Source organism: Amphibalanus amphitrite, unplaced genomic scaffold (genome assembly GCF_019059575.1).
Source record: "Amphibalanus amphitrite isolate SeventyFive unplaced genomic scaffold, NRLGWU_Aamphi_draft 000123F_arrow, whole genome shotgun sequence".
In the NCBI taxonomy this organism is placed as follows: Eukaryota; Metazoa; Arthropoda; class Thecostraca; order Balanomorpha; family Balanidae; genus Amphibalanus; species Amphibalanus amphitrite.
The window spans coordinates 229,817-255,157 of NW_024881618.1; the positions used below are offsets into that span (position 1 = coordinate 229,817).

Here is a 25,341-nt window from a genome sequence, read left to right on the forward strand (position 1 = left end):
ACCATTGCTTCACAAAGATGTTAGTGTAAGGTTTTAAAGTCGCTAGATCTGCGCTGACGTCACAAACTCAGAGGGGCATTCAAATGCATCATCCCCACTGAATCCCACTGGGACGAAACCCACTGAATGAATGACGGGACGAAAATCCTTGCCCCACTGTAAGATGTTCCCGCGATGCGTCGACCAGCAGTCTGGCTTATAACTCCTAACTCTGAGAGTTCCCTTGGATTCAGCGCTCTCAAGACCTCCCCAACTCCTCGCAAACGCCAATCAACAGTCCTCGCCTGAAAGTGCAGCTCCTCTTACCAACAAGCATGTCTAAGAAACACACCATTGTATTGCGATGAGGTCACCTCAGCGTATCACATACTGACACCTCAGTGCCCAGACTTGCCCACCGCCCGGGCGTGGGGCAGGCAGCGGCCATATAATATAACTTATCTGTATAGGATATATCTGTCATCACACGGATCGCAGTCGCCCGGGTGACCCACGGAAGGGCGGCCACCAGCGCCACCTATGGAGCAGGTCACCGATGGACCGATCAGCCAGCGATCCACCACCGGAGGGTGTCAGCTACTCGGCCGGCGTCGCCGTCAGCACCTTCTTACCAAACAAACGGATGAACACGACCATACCTGGAACGGAGAGCCCACGGGACGTTAATGGACAGCAAAGACACAGCAATGAGGCGGAAAGCACGAAACAAGCTGGAATGGCGTTAAAACAGCCGATAAGTAGCGAATCCGCGAACGCTGCACTCCTACCCTGGCGTCTCGACTCACCCATGAATGTGGCGCAGACGACGGCGAGCATGATCCACAGCCAGCAGCGGCAGGCGCGCCGGCTGAACTCGGCCAGCCGCTGCGACTCGCGCTCCAGGCGACCCGTGTTCTTGTCCGTCAGCGCAGTGCTGCGCTCTAGCGTCTGAAACGGGAAACACAATCGGTACTGCCACCTGACGGACGGGTCGGGAACTACACGCAGCTGAACCGCGACTGGGATATTCATCGGTAACGTGTGTGCTGAACCGTGCTTCGCTTCATTACCATGACCACATTTTTCACTTCATCATAAAATGTTTCATTGCACTTGACAAAGCCTGAGAACCGGGAGGGAACTCTGGAACCACGAATATTCAACAAAACAGAAACCTCCAATGTCCCATATAGTTATTACACTAAATCAACTTGTCACATGCAGCACTGAAGCTCACTCACCTCTCTATCTTTAGCAATGACGTTTTTGGCGATGAGCGACTGCTCCTTGAGGTTTCTGGTGAGCGCCAGCATCTCCTCTGCGGCTCGCTCCTGCAGCTCGTGGTGGCGCTTCATCACCTGCTCAAAGTCCTCCTCCACGCTGCCGCCGCCGCTGGCTGGAGGCGCCGCATCGCCCCCTGCAACGGGTTAGTTCAGTACCTGGGCTACCCGTGTCGGGAAATTACACTTACGGCAAGCGCTCTAAAATGTCACCACACTACTTCCTCTGGTTACGAGCGAGCGAGCGAGCGCAGCGAGCGAAGCCAAGTCTTTTCAATATAACGGAAAAATCTCAGTATGAGCGGCCCGGCCCGGCCTGTAACGCTTTTGAGAGGCTTATATCTCAGCAACCGCTGGACCGATTGGCCTGCGGTCTTTTTTGCTGGGTAGCCCCATCCCTTCTTCCCCGTAATTGACTACTTTTGATACATCTCAGTGACCGTCGTGGCACGTGCCACGTGAAAAGTCAAGGGTGTTCAAGCAGTTTTGCAAAAGTAATGATTTTGAGAGGCCCATATCTCAGCAGCGGCTTGAGCGATTGTCTTGCGGTAATTTTTATAGGGTAGCTGCATCCCTTCTACCAAAGGTCGGATACTCTTCATCTATGTGAGTGACCCCCACTGCACGTGCAAAATACAAAAAGAAGAGGTGCCAAATTTGTTCCCATTTCAGTAACTCGGTAATTACTGTGGCGATTTCGCTGAAACTTGGCATACAGGTAGGCACCCACCAGGCAATGCATTCCCATGTGTTGCGGTTAGGGTGCTCCTGCACGTGCGCACGTGCAGGGGGCGTTTCCAGATCTCGAGAACGGCTGGGCCGATTGCGCTCAAATTTGGTACACGGTTGGGGACCGGTTAGTAGGGTGCCGTGCAAAAGTCAGTTTGGACCCCGTTTGCACGTGCGCACGTGCAGAATGCCGTTTCCAGATCTCAGGAACGGCTGGGCCGATTGCGTTCAAATTTGGCACACCGCTAGCGACCGGTTAGAAGGGTGCTTTGCGCAAGCCCGTTGGAAGTACCCTCTCGCCCTTCCGCACGTCAGGGCTCACTATCTCGCTCGCTCGTTCTTCGCCCCAAAAGGCGTTTTAAGCCCGGTTCCGACTATGAGGTTGCTTCAGGCCACATCAGGCCACATCAGGCCAGATCAGGCCAGATCAGGCCCAATCAGGCGTTCAGGCCAAAGTTGAACGTCGGACGCTCGGCCTGATCAGACCGTATGGGACGCCAGACGCCAGACGTCAGGCGTCAGGCCGTCGGTCTGCCTCACCAAATATCTTTTAAATGTGTGCGTGTTTTTTTTTTTTACCAGCGAGAGCGAATTGCGATTTTCTAAATAGCTTACAAGTCTGAGCATGAGCAGCCCGGCCCGGTTTGGCGCAGCTCGTAACGCTTATGCGAGGCTTTTATCTCAGCAGCCGCTGGGCCGATTGACCTATGGTCTTTTTTTGTTAGGTATAGCCTCATCCACATCCCTTCCAGCTCGAAATTGACTACTCATGATGCATCGAGGTGACTGTCGTGGCACGTGTGAAGTCAAGGGTTTCATAGTTGTTTCGCTCGGTCAAAGTAACGATTTTGATAGGCTCATATCTCAGCCAAATCTGTGGCGATCGACCCATAGTCTTTTTTGGTATCTTCTTCCCATACCAGACTATGTACTCTCGATGCATGTTTGTTGCCCCTTCCCCTGCACGTGCCACGTGCAAAATGAAGAGGTGTCAGATTCGCTCTCATTACAACAACTAGGTAAATGCTGGGCCGATTGCGCTGGAGCTTCATATGTCGGTAGGCGTCCACCGGACAATGCATTTCAACGTTTCACATTTGGGGTCCTACTGCACGTGCGCACGTGCGTCGTGCAGGGACCGCTTCCACATCTCAAGAACGGCTGGGCCGATTGCTCTCAACTTTGGTACACCGTTAGAGATCGACTAGAAGGGTGTCCCACACAAGTCAGTTGGGGTCCAGTATGCACGTGCGCACGTGCAGACTGCTGCTTCTACATCTCGAGAACGGGTGGTCCGATTGCGCTCAAATTTAAAGTACACTGTTACGGACTGGTTAGAAGCGTGTCCCGCACAAGTCAGTTGGAATAGGTATTGTTTCGCACTTCCTCGCTTGATGAGCTCAACTCTCGTGCTCGCCCGTTTGTCAGCTCCAAAGAGGTTTTACTGGTATAATCGCTCTATATAATGAAAACCTTAAACCGATAATCTTAATCATACTGCGTAACATGTTTTAATGTGGTTTTAAGTAATAAAAACATGATTTTTATCGAAAATCTAAGAAGTGGCTAAAAGAAAACAGAAAAGACATGCATGTTCTATGTTGTAGGTTCTTATGTGCTTTGCAGACAATTACCACACTTAAAAAGATATAAGCATTGACGCAACTCAACTCCGAGAAATAAGAGCCCGTTGTTTATGACTCTTTTCATGTCATCATGCACGTTTAGGGTCTCGATTAGCTTGATCTAAACAAGGTTTGCTTTTTGCTCACACATAGGTACCCGCTGTGGTTTCCCGCCACAAATTTATCTTGCACATGGAGCATGTCGACTTAAGAGTTTAGTTTCTTGTCTTCCCGTCAAATTTCTTTGGTCTGGAAATGAGTCTCCCCGGCCAAGCTGCCATTCGATATAGGATAGGTCCTTTTGTGCCGTGGGGTCCAGCGGGGCGAATGGAGTAGCGGTTGGTTCCATTCAGTCCGAGTCATGACAGAGAGTCATGGGATCTAGCCTCTAGGAGAGGTAGCGGGAGCCTGTTCGGTGCCGGCGACGATGAGTTTAGTTGCCGCAGAAGACACCGCAACAGCTCGGCAGAGGTTCGTGGCATCGAGGGCGACCGAGAGCGAGTGTCCTTCTCGAGCAAAACTTCCAAAAGTTTACTTTCATCCCTCCCTGGTGTTTGCTGGAGCGGCTCATATCAGGCGCAGCCATCCGTTACTGTTCTAAGCTAGGTCTCCCGGCCCGGGAGCTCAGACGGGGAAGGTGGACGAGCTGGATTTCTGATGCTCGACAGGTCAGACGGCTGTAAAGGCTGTCTTGAACCTGGATCTTCCACCATAGCCCGATTTATTTCTCGTAAGCTTGAATGGTTATCTTGCTACGATATTGATGAGTAGCACATTATTTTTTGGAATCAATTTTAAAAGAAACGCTAATTTGGTTGAAATAATGTTGGACTTGTCGAAACCAACGTTCATAATTAATTTAAACAAAACAGCAATCAGTAGCAACCATGGGAGTTATTCATCCTTCAAAGCCCGAAATGACACAAATTAGGCCACAATAAAAATCAAATAAAAAAGAACCATGCGCAACGTCTCGTGCCTAATTCATACTGGGTCTGTTTTTTGTGTGCATTTATATAAATAGGCACTTTTATTTTGCAGAGTGTCAAAAAGGGCACGATTTCGAATACCACGCATTGTCACGTCGCAAATGCGCCAATGCAAATTCAAAATGGCGGGCGCAGCGTCAGGCCAGATCAGGCCGGATCAGGCGCAAAAAGTTGACTTGAAGTTAACTTCGGCCTGATCTGGCCTGAAGGTCTGATCAGGCCAGTTCAGGCCGGATCAGTTGCTCCGGTTCGCACTAGCATGCCGTCAGGCCGTAAGCCTTTTCCAGCCTTTTTGGGGATGATTGGGCCTGATCTGGCCTGATTGGGCCTGAAGTGACCGTAGTCGGAACCGGGCATTACTGGTCATACCAATGCTAAGAAATCAATAACCAAGAAGACTACGTCAATAATCAAAGCCTACCAAAATTATCCGCAACAAAATACCGTTCATAATAAATCGCAATCAAGCTGATGCTTCACCAATCCGAAAACCATGACATCCTTTGGTCCGCGTCCCAGTCCTTCACCCTCCCCCATCAATGCCCCTCGGTGCCTTCACTCACCGACCGGCGTTCCCAGCAGCTGGGCCCTCGCCTCGGCGTGCGCGCGGCCGCCGCGCCGGTGCCGCAGCTCGGTGAGGGCCGGGCTGGCGTGTGATCTGGACACCACAGTCAGTACTGGAGACACGGGCGGACTGGCGGCCGGGCGGGCCGGCGGCTCGGCGGACGGAGGCGTCACCTGCAGACGGAGTAGGGAAGAGACGGTCAAAATATGGTACGGGAGGGCCAGGGTACAGCACGGGGCGGCCAGGGGACGACACAGAACGATGGTCACGGCGCCACGAGACGGAGAAAAGAAGGTGCGTGAGGGTCATGGCACCTCATGCCGTAAACAGGGTAAGGCCGGACCAACACAGATTACTTGATGCAAGGGGTGACCCAAGGTCGCGCCAGTTTTCATCAGGAGGCAGGATACAAGTCAGTGGGCGGGGAAAATTCATCTTATACCAATCCAAGATGTTGTCAACGTGTAACGGTAGATCGTTTAAATGGTCCAGGTAACGTCAGTTTTAGCTGGAATCTGTTCAGAAAGACATACACAAGCTTGCTACACTTAAAGGGACAGTATCATCGAGAAAAAAAATCCATGTATGGAGCTGATTTTTTTTTACTAGCATTTCTTATTTTTCTGAATCAGAAAAACATAGTTTGAAGACCGAACTCGGTGAAAAATATTGCAACCACATTTCATTTTCATGATTCATTTTCATGAGCGAACCACCACTATACAAGCATGGCCGCCAGTTTGGAAGCATGCAAAATTCCTACAGAACTGGCGCAGATAATACATTATTGACGCTACGCTTACGCGGTCGTTCTTCTGATTGAGTTGTCCTTAGGGAGAGGTAGCCTTAGGTATTGCCTATAAAAATATAACGTGACAATTGGAGGGAGTGACAATTGGACGTGACAATTGACAATGGGAGAAAATATCACGTGACAATCACGTGATAAACGTCATACATTGGAGGGAGATTGTGATTCAAGCTGGAGGAATTCCTTTGTTGAGCCGCTAGAATCCGAAGGAAACAGCGGAAATTGCCTACGACTATTTAATGAATTTAACGGTGATGAATAAGTGCGAAAAACGTTTTGGCTTTATAAAATTTGATGAAATGACCAGGGTAAAAGTTTTATTACTGGCGGTCAATTCAAAACGGCGCAAACATTTAAACAGTGAAGATAGTGAAGCACGATTCAAAGTGTGGTACACCTTTCGTACTTTGAGCGGCGATAGCGGGATAACGGTGTGGAGCTTCGAGGATCGGTCTTCAGTTCCCGGACCAGAAAGGTGGGGCCTATGCAATGTCAAATTTCATCAAAATGGTGATACTGTCCCTTTAAGCAATGGTGAGGTACTCTCGAAAAAAAAATAGGAAGTTTGAGTCGATTCTCCGCCTACCTGCGGCTCCGGCGGTAAAAAGCTCTGCAGGTGTTCAATGCGTCTGCCGAACTCGCTCAATTTCTCCGGACTCGGTACACTGCAAACAAGATAAAAGGCGTCAGCTCACTGCCGACGATGACATGTGATCAAGAAAAAAGCACGCTTCAGATGTTGGTGTAAAGGCAAAGCCTGTTATAAGAGCATGATAACACAATTTAAGCTTTGACTTATACCAATGCGGAAAAATCCATAGTACCTACCAACTACCAGTTCATAGGATCTCTCAAGAAAATGATCAATCATCCAGGTAAGTAATTGATGACCGGGGTCTGGGACTAGCGGGATACATACTCGTACATAAGACTATCGTAACGCTAACACTATCAATCTGCCCAAAAGAAAGGCTACAAGTATCAATTTAACCTCATCGAGCTAATACGGTACAGAGTATACGTCATTATATGCTAGGCTAAGCTCATTCGTATTTCCGTTAATACATGGATCCGATTAGATGCCTGTCAATATCCGAACGGTTGTCTTTTTTACTAGGCAACTGGAGAGCAACGGCATCGCCATGACTGAAATACGGCAAAGAAATCAGCAGCATTAAATCGATCGTGTCGAGTCGTGGGCAAATTGACTTAATTTCACGCCGTAACAAGTGGAATATACTCGTCAAAGCTGTACCTCGGACTGGACTTCAGGGCGTCAAGCTGAGTCCGGAGCGCATTAACGTACTGCAACAGAGGAAAAAAACATTGTTAAATAAATAACCCTCGAAAGCACGGCTAGTCGCATATCGTACTCAGAGAGCAGCCTAAGTTTGCAAACGAAATAAGGAGGTAGTGTTGGTTGTAAGAAATCAATTACACGGGTCATAGTCGCGATCATGACACGTTATCACCGCATCGTGCGTAAAAAAAACAAACTATTAATTGACGTCAGCACTACCAAATAATTGAATGGATTCGTAGGTACAGTGTTCGTATTTGCATAACGGTCCGGTGGTAGACAAAAGATTCCCAAATCAGCTTTGGGTGCCATAAGTCACCGAAAACAGCAGTTATTCTTTTTGTAAGTCCCCACTACAATCAGCGCGATGGCAAGCAATCTCCCTTGTCCTAGCGTTGCTCTGACCCGCGGAAGGACGGGCCACCGACCACTGCGGCGCTGACCTGCTCGTAGCGCCAGTTGCCGTCGCACTCCTCAGCGGCTGCCATCCGTTCACACTGCTGCAGCAGGCGGGACAGGTTCACCTCCATCCGAGACGCCATCTTGAAGCAGTGCCGCCTGCTCTATCACAGATCGAGATAACCGGGTCTTTGTGATGCTGGTCGGACCGATGGTGACTCAAATTCTCCAAAATCCTGTGAAAAGACAAGCTAGTTAGCCTTAGTTCACACTGCCTCCCGGCTTCATGATAATAAGGAAAAGGAAACAAATAGGTTATACGCGCTTTTTTTAGCAATTATCATCCAAAACCACAGCTTCATCCTTCGCTAACAATCGGACCGAGGCGAATCAATATATTCGGGTGTATCAATCACATTGCACCGCCCGTCATCGATGACATCTGAGCCCCTCCGATAATGACTCTGAAAATATGGCTAAGGAGAGAAAAGGATGGTACTCACAGGACGAGCTGATGGTAGGCTGGATCACTGGATAGGGTTGAGTTGGTGGGACAGACTGTCCCCTGAGCAGCTTGCTCACCGGGTCGCCAACCAGTCTGTCTCACCGGGCGCCAAACGGTACAGCCAGGCACTGTCTTCAGTCCAGTATCTCACTGATATTCCTCACTGAAATGGCCCACTGTACTGTCTCACTGGACGGTTTAGCCACTCGGAAATATCTCACTAAAATGTCTCACTGGAATATTTCATTAGACGGTACAGCAGCCCTGGTCCAATTCCACTACACGGTAAAACCAACCAGCTTCGCGGCTCGTGCCCTCACTGAACGGTGCAGTCACCCGGGATAGTTCTACCAGGCGATACAGCCGCCCGGGACCGTCTACTAGTGTCTCACTGGAGTCTCACTGGATAGTCATCCAGGGCTGTCTCACTGAACTGTCTCACAGGACTACCCCGCTGAACGGTATTGTCACCCGAAACAGTCTCACCGGACGTTACAGCCGCCCGGCTGCGTCTCACCAGAGTGTCTCACTGGACAGTTTCACTGAATGATGAACACTTGAGTCTGACTCTGGACTGTCTCAATTGAGTCTCACTGCACTATCTCACTGAACGGCACAGCCGCTCGGTCCTACCCACTCGTAGCTGGAGGCGCGGGAGCTCCCTGACACAGTGGCCGCCGACGGCTGCGGCGAGGGCAGCGTCACCAGCACGCCCGCGTTCCCAAAGTGCGCGTGCAGCACGCGCCGGCGGTAGGTGCCGAACGAGAACAGCTGCTCCCGCTCGGCAGCCGCCCGCTGCCGCTGCTGGGCCGCGAAGATGCGCCGCGCGGCGTCACTGTACCGCTCCTCTATGGAGAGGTGGGAGGAGGAGGAGGCCGAGCCAGACGAGGAGGACTGGGAGGAGGAGCAGCTGACTGGGTCGGCCATCGGACGGCCATGCTGGCTGGGTGAACGCTGCCGGGGATCTCACTCGATCAGTACCACCTGCTGGAGAGGGAGGATGGATAGGGAAGGGCATCCAATGACAATGTTGTAGTGAGAAAGACATGAATATATAGAAAAGAGTCCACAACAAGTGTCCATAACAAAATGTAACAAGTGACCCAATAAAAAGATGAAGATAAAGATGAGAATACACAGAAACTTGAACTGTTTACCAAAAATATCAAATGCAAGGCCCTCCAGCAAAAGTGGTTAGTCAGTCAGTGTGCTTTTGAGGTATAAGCTTTGAATGGCACAGGCGATGCAGTAAAATAGTCTTTAATAGAAATAAGAGGCTTCATTTTCATGCGGACAATGTTTGTTATGAGCTTTTGGACGCATTATAATACTGATCTCAATCTGGATTGGTTACTTTATTGTGATGCTAGCAACTAACAACTTCATAATCAAAGAACCATAAGCATATTGATATGGTGTGTGCCCCATGCAGCAGCTACCGATAGTATTAAATAAAAATTATTTATGCGCTAGCCGCTAGCTGAGTCATCCCACAGTTCAGATCTTGATCTCATCAAAATTCTCATAGGTATTTTGCCACTGATGGAAACGAGGCCTCTTTCTGGTCCCCGCTTTTTATTCTCCAGGTGGGCGAACCCCATCTAGCGCTAAGCGTCTAAGGACCCGCTCAGAGCTGTGGTTGTTTTAGCCGCTCGGCCCATTTCAGATGCAAAGTTGATAAGCACATGAAGTTCCTTCAGGTGTTTATGGCAGCATGTGAGACGTCTGGTGTAAGAATACCAAATAATGTATGAATATACAAAACGTATCATTGAAAGCTTCTTAGGGCTTTATCTTGACATATAGGTAGGTACCTAAGGTACCTTATTTGTTTCCCTCTGGAGTTTTTACAGGCTATGGATTTGCCTGCTAGACATACCTTAGTTGTAGTATATTTTCAGTCAATGCAATTAATTACGAGTTATATCAATATCCCAGATCATTAACGAAACAAAAATCAAAACAATAGGGATGCAAAATCAGTGTAAAACTTCCCATATGCCTCCAACACCGACGTGCAGTTTTAATTTCAATTTTGTAACGTATGCGCTAGATTTGTCGACACAATATTAGAGATGGGAGTCGTATGTCAAGCAAGTACCATTTGGTACTGGACGGACGGTTGACGCCGTGCCAGTTCGTGAGATGTGAGAAAAAGCCTGAGGCGTTTTAATAATGGCATTATTGGTGATCGATTGGAGTGGATAAACTTTCAGGGAATTGCTTTTTTGTCGAAAATAGGCAAATCAATCTAGCGTCGAAAGCTCATAGCTCATTAAATTTTTCCTCGACTGCGTCACTATATTTCTATGCCCTGTCGGCTGGAGAATGGCTCAGTGTGGCTGCAACGGCAAAGTGGGCTATTTGGTCATTGAATTATTGCTATTTATTCTTGATGGGTGGTAACAATGGATCTAACTAATCAAGCACAGGATCGTCGAAGACGTGAAGAAGCTATATTACCAGGTAAGATCGTACAATTACTCATGGTTTACGAAATTGTGCGCTGCTTGTGGAGACGTTTTCCTGACTGAGTTATCGTGCTTTTCAGAACTGCTGTATCTTGTCGCCAAGTTTTTGGATTCAAGTGCCTGCAAAAGTTCAGCCAAGGTATGTACAATCAACGATGTTATTATAATGAGTAATGTGGTTACATCCAGTCACTTACCTCGCCCTTTGTTTCAGGTTTTGCTGGAGGAAATACGGCAGCTGAAGGTGAGCACTGCACATCGTGGACTGCCGGTCGAAGCTCGTGCTGCGTTGTCACGTGGGTTTGTTTACTTCTATTCCTGCCCATGACCTAGGATAAGCTTTGACTGTATCGCCGTTTGTTTCAGCTGGTGCCGGACCGTTACGATTGGCTCGGCAATCGCCATGAGCGGACTTGGGAGGAATGGGTGAGTAGAACATTTCACAAATCCCATTTTATTAATAAAATTTTGTTTGGGGCTAGTGTTAAGTCGTGGGACGCGAGGTCACCGACAGCGTTTCGGTTGACCTGTCACTCGACGTCACGTTACGGAGAGTCCATGTGTAACCGGATTCAGAAGTGCATTGATATTTAATTTCATATTTTATGCGTTTATCGCCATTTTATGCTTCCCCGCCCCGCTCGGCCCAGTCGCCGTCGGTTTGCCGCTCCCGACCCGTCCCAGGGATCGTTGGAAAGCGCCCGACGCTGCGCCCGTATCTGCGCTGGGGGGCAGCGAAACCCTGGCTTCGGCCGCGTTACGGGCTGGGCGCTGGACCAAAGCCAAAGTCTTCGTCAGTAAGGCCTATTTCTCGCTGGTCTGATGGGAAAATTCGACCGTATGCTCACCACAGGCCGTTCGGCTGGCTGGGCAGCCAATCGTTCCGGAGCAGAGCGTCGGGAGGGCGGAGCGTGCGGGCGCATGAATACCAAACAATCCTAGTGGTGGACAGGGTGATACTCGTTGACAATGCTTTAAATAAGTACTTTTGAGTACGTGCTTTTTTATCGGATAATTCTTTCGGAACTCTTCATTTTGACGTATTACTTTAAATGTACCTAAAATTATTTTAGCAAGTTCTTCCTGTGATTGCGTGGCCTGATCGCGAGGGCGGCAAATTCTAAATGTACAGGATAGGATGACGATGACGAATAGAGGCTAGAGCGGCCACTTTTATGGCGTTTGTCTGCCTAAAATATAGAGTATCCTTGCACGTGGCTTTTTAAGCCACATACAATCCCTTTCAGCCTTACCCGTCCGTCGTTTTCATCCTCAGGATGTTCAAATCCTTCTCCTCCACGTTGCAACCTTCGCTCCGGGCTGGACAGGCAACTTTATCTCATGCGGGCTGCTCCCTTGCTGCGGCACCGCTGCTCCCCAGGGAGCACACCCGTAGCCGGGTACAGAGGGGCTGGTCGGCCTGTCCATTCAGACGGGCTCAGCCCCGGTGACTCTCTAGGGTGCCTGTCCATAGCAATGTCTCCCCCTAATTCCTCTCATTCTCCCGGCTAGCTGCAATGTTCTCAATGGACTGAAAGGGCCTAAGTCCTAACCCAGCAAAACAAACAAAACAAACTTTTGAGCCTTGAACTTAAAAACATTCGTGTGATGAATCCCGAATGTATGTCTAGCGGTACCTATTTAGGAAGATTGCGGAAGCACACTTGGCGGTGATAGGCAATAATAGGTACGGTCCCAAAATGGAGCAGAAGGATGAGTTCCTGAACCATCACTCTCCGATCATCGACCGGGGTTACATGAGCAGAATAAATGCGTATTACTAACGGACTACAGTTTTCAATGATGAGCGTATGTATAGGAAGATCCGTTCCTGATCCGTATTGACTTGCCCATGTAACCCAGGTAATTGATAGAGGGCAGCTCATACATGTGTGACAGTTGCCTTCTCCGCTGGGGAAGATGGTCCATCGGGGCGGGAACTGCTGCGGCATTGGACTGGGAAGGGGGAGGGGTCCCACTGAGTTTGTCCCATGGCCTTGTGACCCTCTCCCGTGTGCCCTCCGCTGACCGCGGTACGCTCCGCCAGGACCGTCTCCACCCCCATGTCGGTGGTGAGACGCTGCTGCGACTGTGCGGCAACATGCTGCCGCTGCTGGACCGCCTGGTACCCAGCGGCGTGCGCGGCCTGCACTCGCTGCTGGGCGCCGGCTCCAACTCGGTGCTACGGACAGAGACGGGTCAGTACAGTAGGGACGGCTGGGGTGGGGTGCGGTGATTAGTACAGCAGGACTGCGGGGAGGGACTGGTGGGTGTTAGGCAGTCAGTGATCAGCGCCGGCTCCAACTCAGTGCTGCGGACAGAGCCGGGTGAGTGCAGTAGGGACGGCGGGGAGGTCGGGTGGGGGGGGGGGGGGGGGGGTTGAGCACAGTAGGTGGGCTGGCGAGAGACTGATTGCCTTGGATGGTTGTATCGTGCTTCAAAACATTGCGATCGATTAGCCCCCAAAGTAACGATGTTGTGTCTGACCCGGGTGCCCGCTCTGTTGACAGGGAGCCAGCAGCGCCACCTACCTGTGCACCGGGTGGCGGCCAGAATCGCAGGACGGCCCATGTTGGATCCCGTCGGTCTCAAACACACACCCACACTACGTGAGTACACGTAAACTTTATCGGATTATTACCCGACGATCCACTGTCCTAAAACTTGGATGGCATGAAGTCGCCGTGTCCCTGCGCCGTGCCGCCCTGGCTATTCCTTCAGCCGTCAGCCGTTCTGCTACCGTTCCGTCCTAACCTGTCGGTGTCCCGTGTCGTCCTATCTGCTCTGTGCCTTTCTCTTTGTCAGCTCACCGTCCACTCCCCAATATGCCCTCTGCAGCAGTCTGGGCCACGAGGAGGGGACCATCGTCCTGTCTGTTCAGCTGTATCGTTCGGTCGTCATCTGACCGCTCCCTCTTCTTTCCTCGGCAGCGGTGAGCAGTTTTGGCCGCGAGCTGCAGGGCAGCTGACCCCTCTCCCCTCCTCCCCGCAGCGGTGAGCAGTTTTGGCCGGGAGCTGCAGGGCAGCTGTCTGCGGCGTCACCTCAGCACCGAGCGGCTGCTGAGCCGCACACAGCTGCTCAAACGCACCCTGGGCCACCTCTCGGCCGTCTACTGCGTCCTGTTTGACCGTACCGGCTTCTGCGTCATCACCGGCGCCGACGACCGTCTGGTGAAGGTGTGGTCGGCGCTGGACGGCCGCCTGCTGGCCACACTGCGCGGCGCGGCGGCCGAGATCACCGACCTGGCCATCAGCGGGGACAACACCCTGCTGGCGGCCGGCAGCTGTGACAAGGTCATCCGCGTCTGGGACCTGCAGACCACCGCTCCGGTGAGACTGGAGGAAAGGGGGACGGTGTTTGGGTGCGTCGAGGACCTCTAGATCTCGGCACCGGTGGGATTGAGACAAGGGAACAGGGGACGGGGATGGGTCTAGTCTGGGACCTGCAGACCACGGCATCGGTGAGATTGGGAGGACAGGAGTACAGGGGTGGGCCTCGGAACTCCAGACGACGGCACCGGTAAAATATGGGGATAGTTTGATGGCGGGATGGGGTCAGGGGGTGGGTCAACGTTTGCTGACACTAGTTTCCCGTGTCCCCACCAGGTGGCAGTGCTGTCCGGTCACGGCGGCATGATCACGGCGCTGGAGTTCTGCCCGGGCCCGCTGACAGTAGTTCCCTGTGTCTCCACCAGGTGGCAGTGCTGTCCGGTCACGGCGGTATGATCACGGCGCTGGAGTTCTGCCCGGGCCTGCTGACACTAGTTTCCCGTGTCCCCACCAGGTGGCAGTGCTGTCCGGTCACGGCGGCATGATAACGGGGCTGGAGTTCTGCCCGGGTCGCTGACATTAGTTCCCTGTGTCCCCACCAGGTGGCAGTGCTGTCCGGTCATGGCGCTGGAGTTCTGCCCGGGCCCGCTGACACTAGTTGTCTGTGTCCCCACCAGGTGGCAGTGCTGTCCGGTCACGGCGGTATGATCACGGCGCTGGAGTTCTGCCCAGGCCCGCTGCCGCAGCAGCGGCTGCTCGTCTCCACGGCGAACGACGGCTGCGTGGCGTTCTGGAGTTACCGGGACAAGGAGCGGCCCGCCGGCGGCCGGCCGGGCGTCCAGTTCGCCAGCCGGCCGGTGAAGATCAACGAGCGCGTGCGGCCCGGCCAGGCGCAGCTCATCTGCGCGGCGTTCAGCGCCGGCGGCACGTTTCTGGCCATCGGCGGAGCGGACCATCACGTCAGGTAACAGTGGGAGGAGCGCCGGACCGCCATGGACAGAGTGGGACCGGGGGACGGACGACCATTACGTCAGGTAGGAGATTGAGCAGACTGAGTAGTCTACCAGTTTTCCCTTGGCTGAATGACCTCTGTAGCTGTAAAAAGCCGCTGAGGGTCATGACTACATACTCTATCGATAACACTTAACGTGGACTCATTTTCGGCTACCTTTACCCTCTGCATGTTGATGTTTCTCCGTCTTTTTGTTTCGTCTCGGTTCCCCTCTGCCCCACCTTTCATCCTCGGTCGTCCACTGAATATCTCTTTCGTGGCACAGCCCCCTCTTTCCCGCTAACCAATGCTCCCGGGCTGTTCCCCAGAGTATACCGGACCGACTTCAGTGACGGCCCGGAGCGTATTTTGGAGCTGGAGGCGCACTCCGACCGGGTGGACAGCATCCAGTGGTGCCACAGCGGCTGCCGCTTCGTCTCCGGCTCCAAGGACGGCACGGCCATCGTGTGGACGTTCGAGCGCCAGGAGTGGTGCCAGCGCAAACTGGTCATGGAACGGCGGCCAGAGTGAGTGGGGTCCGGCCGCTGCTGCTCTGTGAGGGAGGTGGATGGGGAAGGGATAGGGAGTTAAGGCAGGCTGTCAGATACAGTGATGCTGCCTTTACACAGTTTTGTAATGGAAGGCGGCTGAGGCAGCGGCTGGCAGAGAGGTGTTTTAATACTTTTTGACTATTAAACGGTACAAGTCATGCCCCTCAAGAATACGGTTGTTTCGTGTGTTACATTGCATCTTGTATTATTGATGATGGAACATCGACCAGCGCTAGAGCGGTGTTGCTTCTCAGCGAATTTATTTATACCCACCAATGCATTTTTTATTAGTCGTATGTCTTTTATAAGTGCCTTTTACTCCAGTGCAAGTCTATTGCGATTCATTGGCTGTCCGCTCTCTGACTGACCGACCGACTGCTGATCGTTTGTCAGGTTCCGCGAGCCGCACGATGACGGCCGGCAGCGGCCGCTGCGCGTCAACATGGTGCGCTGGACCACCGATGACGCGTATGTCGTCACCACCGTCAGTGACACCAGTCTTAGGGGTAAGTCCGGGCACCACCGCACCACAGCAGAGGTAGGAAAAGAGCTGCAGACTCGGAGGTAGAAATTACACCAGTCTCGAAGGTAGGCACGGCTCTCGCCAGCCGACACGACGCAGGCGGACGGATCCCTTCAGCAGCTGATTGTTCGAATGTTTTCTTGCAAAACCGGCCACGTATGCTAGACTAGACGTCGTGCAGTCAGCCGGTTATGCATGAGCTTCGTGACCAACAGTTAGCCTTTCGTTCGACCCATTGTGTCCGTGCAGGGGCTGTCAGTCTAGGTAGCCCCTTGTTCTGCCACCACGGTAAGACGTGTCTATATTATGCCGACGGTGTAACCCGTGTGTTCCTCTGTGCAGTGTGGGAGGCGACCACTGGCCGTCTTCTGCACGTGCTGGCCGGTTGCAGACCGTCACTCTAACTCTGTGTCCCGCCCCCAGTGTGGGAGGCGACCACTGGCCGTCTTCTACACGTGCTAGCCGGTCACACGGACGAGGTGTTTGTGGTGGAGAGCCACCCGAAGGAGCCGCGACTGGTTCTGACCGCCGGACACGACGGACGCCTGTTCATCTGGGACGTCTGGTCCGGCGTCGCGCTGGCATCCTTCTTCAACCATGTGAGTGGGATGGCACCCGAGGGGGTGAGGGAGGGCTGTGGGGTGAAGCTGGGTAAGATGTGATGATATGAGATAGGACTGGACTCCTTGTCGTGAGATGATATAAGATTGAACTATTGTGCATATGTATTGTATGGTATCACACGAATGGTATTTCAGTCTCTATTCATGATCGATCCGGCTATGCATGCAAACTGTGTGCTGTATGGCTACTTGAGGCTGCATTGTCGCCGTCATTTCAACACCAGGTGTCACTGCACGGCGCCTCAGCGGGCAGCCAAACCCCCTGTCACCCCTGACTTCTGTGCTACTCGGCAGATCGAGGGCGAGGGTCACGGCGGCTTATTTGACGCCCGCTGGTCGCCTTGCGGCCTGTTCATCGCCGCCACCGACTCACACGGACACCTGTCGCACTTTGGCGTCAGCGGCAACGACCAGTTTACTCGGGTGAGCGCTGCTACAGCCGCGGAGACCGGCACTGGACCGGCCGAGAGCAGCTCGGCAGTTAATGCAGTCTCTGAGCGCGCAAACTAGATATGACACGGCACGGTACCGCTAACTGGTCAAACGCTTACCTGATTGTGGAGTGTTTCCTCATGCATTTTCCTTATCTTTTTAGCGCCACTAACGTTCTTTTCATAGCATTTTTGGTAGATTTTGCGTCGTTACCTGAGGGTCATGAGCTATACTCTCGGGTTTTCCAGTGATTGTCTTTACTTTTATGTGACCTGTTCGTGGGGTCCCTCTCGTGTTATCTGTATTATTTGTGAAAGACCATGCTTTATAGAGCTTCCCGGGTATCGGCTGCGTCCCAAGATACGCTGACGGTATCATCAGACTCACTGACTCGCTGACCTCTGACTCACTGACCTTACTGACTCCCTGTCCCTGCGATCTTTCCTCAGGTCCCGTACGAGCAGTTTTTCCACACGGACTACCGTCCGCTGATGCGGGACGCGCGGCATCAGGTGCTGGACGAACAGACGCAGATGGCTCCCCACCTGCTGCCGCCGCCGCTGCTCGTCGATCGCGACGGCAACCCGCAGTCGGCGGCGGCGCAGCGGCTGGTGCCCGGCCGCGGCCACATGACGGACCAGCAGCTGCTGCCCGTGCTGCAGCCCGTAAACGGTGAGAGGGGGACGGACCAGCAGCTACTGCCCGTGCTGCAGCCCGTAAACGGTGAGAGGGGGAAAGGGGGCTACATGACGGACCAGCAGCTGCACCTGCCCGTGCTGCAGCCCGTAAACGGTGAGAGGGGGACGGACGGACCAGCAGCTGCTGCACGGTGAGAGGGGGACGGACGGACCAGCAGCTGCTGCCCGTGCTGCAGCCTGTCAATTGTAAGAGGGGAGAGACGAGTGGTGCGAATGCTTACATTGGTAGAGTAGCATTTATGGGACTGAATGCCAAAATCTGCTGTTAAACCTAACCTAACCTAACCTGGTAGGGCATAAAGCAGCGTGTGACTACTGCGACTACATTGCTGGATCGTTTTTGTATGTGTTGAGACGTGCCATGACGTGGCCATTCCGTGACTTCCCCAGTGGAGGAGGATGACCTGGTAGACGTGGAGCAGCTGGGGCCCGAGGTGCGGCAGAGACGACCCACCATCGACGACATGATCGAGCGGCTGGCCATCGAGCAGGCCATGAGAGAGACAGGTACGGCACTGGGACTGGAGCAGGTGAAGCCGGTACGTCAGTGGGCAGCTGTGGAACAGCCCCGAAACCTTGGGTGCTGGCTTGCTGGCCACACTCTGTGCCCGCTCCTCACGATCCGGCGGTCCGTTTCAGCGGAGGAGGCTGAGGAGGCGGCGGACGTCGGCGCCGCGCCAGCCGTAGCGGACGCCCCTGTCCCAGAGCGGGAGGCGGCCGGGGAGCCCGCGGCGCCGGCCCCGGCGCGGCCGGCAGCAGCCGCCAGCGACTGGCGTCACCGGAGGGTGGCGCCGCGACTGTCGGCCAGGGAGCTGCAGCGACACATCGAGTATAGGTTAGTACCTACGTTATAAGAGATTGGGTGCAGGCTAGGATTACGTAATTATAGGAGCCGATCGTCTGGAAAGGGTATTGCCGAATGGTTTGCGCAAAGGCATTGCCGAATGGTCTGCGAGGCTGTGCTATTTACCTAGTGCTGTAGCTCTGGACATCGTCCAATGCTGATCAGTCTAAAGAATTATCAGCATTGGATCGTATGGCGTCGTATGGCGTCAAAATATTTCAGATGACATGGTTTTTAGCCACAAGATGTAGTGTGTCTTGTAATGAGACATTAGGCCTCATCCGACCACACCATTGACTGATCTGTCGTCACGTTTCGGCCGCCAGGAGCTTGGAGGCGGAGCTGGAGCAGAAACACTTTGAGGACGAGATGAGCAGGCCGCGCCGTCCGCCGTCACCCACCCAGCGGCGGTTGACGACGCGCGAGCGGCGGCGACAGCGGCTGCTGCGCCGGCGCCGCCAGCCCAGCCAGCCGGACGGGCCGCAGGAGCCGGCCCAGCTGGAGCAGGAGCAGGAGCGACGGCAGGATCGGCGCCAGGAGCGAGAGCAGAGGGTCACCCGGGCCGCCCGCGCTGTGCGCGCGCCCTTCAACGAAGACTTCGAGGTATGTGCGGGACTGGGTTTGGCGCTTGGCGTGCTTTTATCTGCGGGAAACTTGACTGTGACGTGTCAGTGGTGTTATGAACATATGTTGTAAAAGACATAATTTGGTTCGTCTTGGAACTGGGCGGTCTTATTTTCGGTGAGGGGTGCCAATGAATGAATTGCTTTTTGAACGCCCATAAACGAATGCCTAGGGTGTGGAGCAAAGCGACCACCCTTCCACCCTCAGCACCTTTCTATCTTACGAAGTTTAAGGACAACTAAGTAGCTGATCTTGTAGCTCATTACATACGCTTTCTTCGAATAACACATCAGGAGGTTTTTAGGTCCTGAAAGTTTTATCTCCTTGCGAAAGCTTCTCTGGCACGGTCTGAGGGCGCTGAGAATTTACGACATTTTAGGACCGTGCGGAGGTTCACTTATGACGTCGTAGGTCAGTGACCTGACCTGACATGAAAATGTTGTTCGTGTCATGTAAGATCCGGCTTGAATCAAAAGTCAGGTATGCCAAGTTTCAGCTCTCTGTCGCCGGCGCATTCTGAGCTATCGCGAAAAAAAACATGGGGGCACCCTCGGCCTGCGAAGGTTAAACACTGTTGTCGTTACCCCACTCCTCATTCAGTCAACGCCCGTCACTGCCTTGGAGAGTGGAGATCAGAGGCCAGTTTTACCAACAGAAAAAATAGCCGTCTGCCGGATTTTGTTTACTAAAGACCACTTCACGTATTAAAGGCACGTAGACGGTAAAGCCCTATTCGCTTACGTGCCCATCGCGTTTACGCTCCGTATGTGAAACGGTCTTTAGGCAAAAAATTCCGGCAGGCGGCTATTTTTCTGTTGGTAAAACTGGCCTCAGTTCTTGCGAATAAATCGTTCCAGACGATACTAACCAGTGTATTGCATACTTAGTAAGAGTCCTGGTGACATCTTATTTTTGCACCCTTATTTTTGTTAGCTTGAAAAGTTAGACCACACATTGATACTTATGATAATTTTTACAGAAAACATTTTCAAGTTACACTTAACCACCCACCCTGCCATGCCTCTCGGTTTATCGCTCGTTGTTTACGCTTCTACGTGCTCAGCTGTTGAATAATCGTACGACCTTTTGCTTACCCATCGAACATGGGGACCTGTGGAGAACCGGGGTCTCTGGCTGCGTGGGTGAATTTTTCACTTATAAAATTTAAAAGGATTTTTTTGCTGTCCGCGTTTTTTTTTTTTTTTTTTACTTATGCTAGTTATAGTGTGCCATTATTTCCCGGTGTAAGTAACTGTATGTCTGTATCGACATTTTCTAGATCGATAAATTGTTTCTGAGTTATGACAATGTGGTGTGGTTTTATTTGCTTTTGATCTAGGGGTGCAAAGCAGCGATTTCACCGAATCCTAAGCATAAGAGACGTATCCTGCCACTCACTTTGGGTCAACAATGCTCTCAATTACCTGTGATGTATAACTCGCATTGATGGGTAAAACGCCCATGATGGGCGCTTTGCCCCACACCAAAGTGGGCGTATGTATTACCGCACCGCAACAGCACATTCAAAATGACGTCCACCAAAATTAAGCCTGGGCCTGTTTCACCGCGAAATATTATGTAATTTTATTCTATTCCATAACGTATGCGCAGTAGGCATCAGTGGGCGGAGCACGGGGCGGAGTTTCTCTGTTGAGGGCGCGTTGGCAAGGGGCGGAGTTTTTCTGTTAGGGGCGCGTTGGCAAGGGGCGGAGTTTCTCCGTTGAGGGCGCGTTGGCCGGGGCCACGACAGGACACGACGAGCTGACTGGCTGGGAGTCGGTCACCGTCTCTCAGCTGCGTCCCGGCTGCTCACCGCAGACCCGGCACGCGCTGCTGACGCTGGAGCTGCAGCGGCAGACGACTGCCGAGAGTGGGGCGCACCGACCTCCCAGTCGACGCGCTCCCGCAGCGCACCCACTACGTGGCCCCTGCGTGACGTGCAAAAGAAGAAGAAGCAAGGGGCGGAGATTCCAACGTATGACGTCACGGCAAAATATTCTGCCGCAGAATGGCATGACGGATTTTCGTGATTCCGACTGTTTTGCTACTCAATGTGGCGCACCAAGGCATGCGTGTTTTTCCTACGTCCATCAATTGAGCAGCAGATTGATATTCGCGAATATCAAACTAAGAATTCGATATTCGGACGGGGAACGCAATAACTCAAGAACCAGTGAACCGATTTTGATGAAAAGAACCTCATTCGATTCCTCGTTCCTTATTGCAGGTTGACAGCGATTTTCAGGTCACTAGGTCATGACCTTCAAGGTCAAGGTCAAGGTCAAAGGACGGGGAACGCTCTACAGCCTAAAGTTAACGTCCGATTGGCTTGTAAATGGTCTCAATCGATTCCTTGACCCCGATTCCAGGTTGACAGCGATTTCCAGGTCACTAGGTCATGACCTTCAAGGTCAAGGTCAAGGTCAAAGGACGGGGAACGCTCTACAGCCTAAAGTTACCGTCCGATTGGCTTGTAAATGGTCTCAATCGATTCCATGACCCCGATTCCAGGTTGACAGCGATTTTCAGGTCACTAGGTCATGACCTTCAAGGTCAAGGTCAAGGTCAAATGACGGGAAACGCTCTACAGCCTAAAGTTACCGTCCGATTGGCTTGTAAATGGTCTCAATCGATTCTTCGACCCCGATTCCATGATGACAGCGATTTCCAGGTCACTAGGTCATGACCTTCAAGGTCAAGGTCAAGGTCAAAGGACGGGGAACGCTCTACAGCCTAAAGTTACCGTCCGATTGGCTTGTAAATGGTCTCAATCGATTCCTCGACCCCGATTCCAGGTTGACAGCCATTTTCAGGTCACTAGCTCATGACCTTCAAGGTCAAGGTCAAGGTTCGCGAATATCAAACTAAAAATTCGATATTCGGACGGGGAACGCAATAACTCAAGAACCAGTGAACCGATTTTGATGAAAAGACCCTCATTCGATTCCTCGTTCCTTATTGCAGGTTGACAGCGATTTCCAGGTTACTAGGTCATGACCTTCAAGGTCAAGGTCAAGGTCAAAGGACGGGGAACGCTCTACAGCCTAAAGTTACCGTCCGATTGGCTTGTAAATGTTCTCAATCAATTCCTTGACCTCGGTTCCAGGTTGACAGCGATTTCCAGGCCACTAGGTCATGACCTTCAAGGTCAAGGTCAAGGTCAAAGGACGGGGAACGCTCTACAGCCTAAAGTTACCGTCCGATTGGCTTGTAAATGGTCTCAATCGATTTCTTGACCCCGATTCCAGGTTGACAGCGATTTCCAGGTCACTAAGTCATGACCTTCAAGGTCAAGGTCAAGGTCAAAGGACGGGGAACGCTCTACAGCCTAAAGTTACCGTCCGATTGGCTTGTAAATGGTCTCAATCGATTCCCCGACCCCGATTGCAGGTTGATAGCGATTTCTAGGTCACTAGGTCATGACCTTCAAGGTCAAGGTCAAGGTCAAAGGACGGGGAACGCTCTACAGCCTAAAGTTACCGTCCGATTGGCTTGTAAATGGTCTCAATCGATTCCTCGACCCCGATTCCAGGTTGACAGCCATTTTCAGGTCACTAGCTCATGACCTTCAAGGTCAAGGTCAAGGTTCGCGAATATCAAGCTAAAAATTCGATATTCGGACGGGGAACGCAATAACTCAAGAACCAGTGAACCGATTTTGATGAAAAGACCCTCATTCGATTCCTCGTTCCTTATTGCAGGTTGACTTGACAGCGATTTTCAGGTCACTAGGTCATGACCTTCAAGGTCAAGGTCAAGGTCAAAGGACGGGGAACGCTCTACAGCCTAAAGTTAACGTCCGATTGGCTTGTAAATGGTCTCAATCGATTCCTTGACCCCGATTCTAGGTTGACAGCGATTTTCAGGTCACTAGGTCATGACCTTCAAGGTCAAGGTCAAGGTCAAAGGACGGGGAACGCTCTACAGCCTAAAGTTACCGTCCGATTTGCTTGTAAATGGTCTCAATCGATTCTTCGACCCCGATTCCAGGTTGACAGCGATTTCCAGGTCACTAGGTCATGACCTTCAAGGTCAAGGTCAAGGTCAAAGGACGGGGAACGCTCTACAGCCTAAAGTTACCGTCCGATTGGCTTGTAAATGGTCTCAATCGATTCCTCGACCCCGATTCCAGGTTGACAGCCATTTTCAGGTCACTAGCTCATGACCTTCAAGGTCAAGGTCAAGGTTCGCGAATATCAAACTAAAAATTCGATATTCGGACGGGGAACGCAATAACTCAAGAACCAGTGAACCGATTTTGATGAAAAGACCCTCATTCGATTCCTCGTTCCTTATTGCAGGTTGACAGCGATTTCCAGGTTACTAGGTCATGACCTTCAAGGTCAAGGGGTCAAGGAATCGATTGAGACCATTTACAAGCCAATCGGACGTTAACTTTAGGCTGTAGAGCGTTCCCCGTCCTTTGACCTTGACCTTGACCTTGAAGGTAATGACCTAGTGACCTGAAAATCGCTGTCAACCTGCAATAAGGAACGAGGAATCGAATGAGGGTCTTTTCATCAAAATCGGTTCACTGGTTCTTGAGTTATTGCGTTCCCCGTCCGAATATCGAATTTTTAGCTTGATATTCGCGAACCTTGACCTTGACCTTGAAGGTCATGAGCTAGTGACCTGAAAATGGCTGTCAACCTGGAATCGGGGTCGAGGAATCGATTGAGACCATTTACAAGCCAATCGGACGGTAACTTTAGGCTGTAGAGCGTTCCCCGTCCTTTGACCTTGACCTTGACCTTGAAGGTCATGACCTAGTGACCTAGAAATCGCTGTCAACCTGGAATCGGGGTCGGGGAATCGATTGAGACCATTTACAAGCCAATCGGACGGTAACTTTAGGCTGTAGAGCGTTCCCCGTCCTTTGACCTTGACCTTGACCTTGAAGGTCATGACCTAGTGACCTGGAAATCGCTGTCAACCTGGAATCGGGGTCAAGGAATCGATTGAGACCATTTACAAGCCAATCGGACGGTAACTTCAGGCTGTAGAGCGTTCCCCGTCCTTTGACCTTGACCTTGACCTTGAAGGTCATGACTTAGTGACCTGGAAATCGCTGTCAACCTGGAATCGGGGTCAAGGAATCGATTGAGACCATTTACAAGCCAATCGGACGGTAACTTTAGGCTGTAGAGCGTTCCCCGTCCTTTGACCTTGACCTTGACCTTGAAGGTCATGACCTAGTGGCCTGGAAATCGCTGTCAACCTGGAATCGAGGTCAAGGAATTGATTGAGACCATTTACAAGCCAATCGGACGGTAACTTTAGGCTGTAGAGCGTTCCCCGTCCTTTGACCTTGACCTTGACCTTGAAGGTCATGACCTAGTGACCTGAAAATCGCTGTCAACCTGCAATAAGGAACGAGGAATCGAATGAGGGTCTTTTCATCAAAATCGGTTCACTGGTTCTTGAGTTATTGCGTTCCCCGTCCGAATATCGAATTTTTAGCTTGATATTCGCGAACCTTGACCTTGACCTTGAAGGTCATGAGCTAGTGACCTGAAAATGGCTGTCAACCTGGAATCGGGGTCGAGGAATCGATTGAGACCATTTACAAGCCAATCGGACGGTAACTTTAGGCTGTAGAGCGTTCCCCGTCCTTTGACCTTGACCTTGACCACCTTGAAGGTCATGACCTAGTGACCTAGAAATCGCTGTCAACCTGGAATCGGGGTCGGGGAATCGATTGAGACCATTTACAAGCCAATCGGACGGTAACTTTAGGCTGTAGAGCGTTCCCCGTCCTTTGACCTTGACCTTGACCTTGAAGGTCATGACCTAGTGACCTAGAAATCGCTGTCAACCTGGAATCGGGGTCAAGGAATCGATTGAGACCATTTGCAAGCCAATCGGACGGTAACTTTAGGCTGTAGAGCGTTCCCCGTCCTTTGACCTTGACCTTGACCTTGAAGGTCATGACCTAGTGACCTAGAAATCGCTGTCAACCTGGAATCGGGGTCGGGGAATCGATTGAGACCATTTACAAGCCAATCGGACGGTAACTTTAGGCTGTAGAGCGTTCCCCGTCCTTTGACCTTGACCTTGACCTTGAAGGTCATGACCTAGTGACCTGAAAATCGCTGTCAACCTGGAATCGGGGTCAAGGAATCGATTGAGACCA

The 25,341-nt window shown here is 51.9% G+C and overlaps 2 protein-coding genes across 4 annotated transcripts in view; one reads left to right on the forward strand and one right to left on the reverse strand.

The window, feature by feature from the left end:
• Positions 1-319: 319 nt before the first annotated feature.
• LOC122381626 (vesicle transport protein USE1-like) lies at positions 320-10,947 on the reverse strand. 3 transcript variants are annotated; one of them, XM_043366023.1, is made up of 9 exons: positions 10,062-10,213; positions 8,181-9,169; positions 7,722-7,913; positions 7,234-7,283; positions 6,565-6,643; positions 5,166-5,340; positions 1,221-1,396; positions 786-927; positions 320-638 (listed from the first exon to the last, which is right to left on the reverse strand). In XM_043366023.1, exons 3-9 carry the CDS (start codon positions 7,818-7,820, stop codon positions 577-579), a joined length of 783 nt encoding a protein of 260 aa, XP_043221958.1. In that variant the 5' UTR covers positions 7,821-7,913; positions 8,181-9,169; positions 10,062-10,213; the 3' UTR covers positions 320-576. The 3 variants fall into 3 exon arrangements, with proteins under 3 accessions (XP_043221958.1, XP_043221960.1, XP_043221959.1); XM_043366025.1 differs by lacking the exons at positions 8,181-9,169; positions 10,062-10,213 and adding an exon at positions 10,851-10,947; XM_043366024.1 differs by lacking the exon at positions 8,181-9,169.
• LOC122381630 (bromodomain and WD repeat-containing protein 3-like) overlaps positions 10,462-25,341 on the forward strand; it is a 34,825-nt gene continuing 19,945 nt past the window's right edge. Inside the window, exons 1-18 of the mRNA XM_043366028.1 lie at positions 10,462-10,648; positions 10,734-10,792; positions 10,868-10,897; positions 11,020-11,079; positions 12,701-12,851; positions 12,894-12,980; positions 13,164-13,262; positions 13,645-13,982; positions 14,600-14,886; positions 15,243-15,440; positions 15,858-15,970; positions 16,411-16,586; positions 16,905-17,033; positions 17,492-17,714; positions 18,131-18,247; positions 18,380-18,575; positions 18,911-19,187; positions 21,027-21,078. Of these exons, the coding sequence (XP_043221963.1) occupies positions 10,591-10,648; positions 10,734-10,792; positions 10,868-10,897; positions 11,020-11,079; positions 12,701-12,851; positions 12,894-12,980; positions 13,164-13,262; positions 13,645-13,982; positions 14,600-14,886; positions 15,243-15,440; positions 15,858-15,970; positions 16,411-16,586; positions 16,905-17,033; positions 17,492-17,714; positions 18,131-18,247; positions 18,380-18,575; positions 18,911-19,187; positions 21,027-21,078 (2,650 nt within the window). The 5' untranslated portion in view covers positions 10,462-10,590. The remainder of the gene's footprint in view (positions 10,649-10,733; positions 10,793-10,867; positions 10,898-11,019; positions 11,080-12,700; positions 12,852-12,893; positions 12,981-13,163; positions 13,263-13,644; positions 13,983-14,599; positions 14,887-15,242; positions 15,441-15,857; positions 15,971-16,410; positions 16,587-16,904; positions 17,034-17,491; positions 17,715-18,130; positions 18,248-18,379; positions 18,576-18,910; positions 19,188-21,026; positions 21,079-25,341) is intronic.

What these genes read in the sequence shown, in the direction of transcription:
- LOC122381626 (XM_043366025.1), bottom strand. Translation starts at nt 7,820, where the DNA reads ATGGCGTCTCGGATGGAGGTGAACCTGTCCCGCCTGCTGCAGCAGTGT. An exon ending in TTTTACCGCCGGAGCCGCAG is followed by an intron (nt 5,341 to 6,564) that starts GTAGGCGGAGAA and finishes CTCCGTCTGCAG; the next exon opens with GTGACGCCTCCGTCCGCCGA. An exon ending in TCATTGCTAAAGATAGAGAG is followed by an intron (nt 928 to 1,220) that starts GTGAGTGAGCTT and finishes TTCCCGTTTCAG; the next exon opens with ACGCTAGAGCGCAGCACTGC.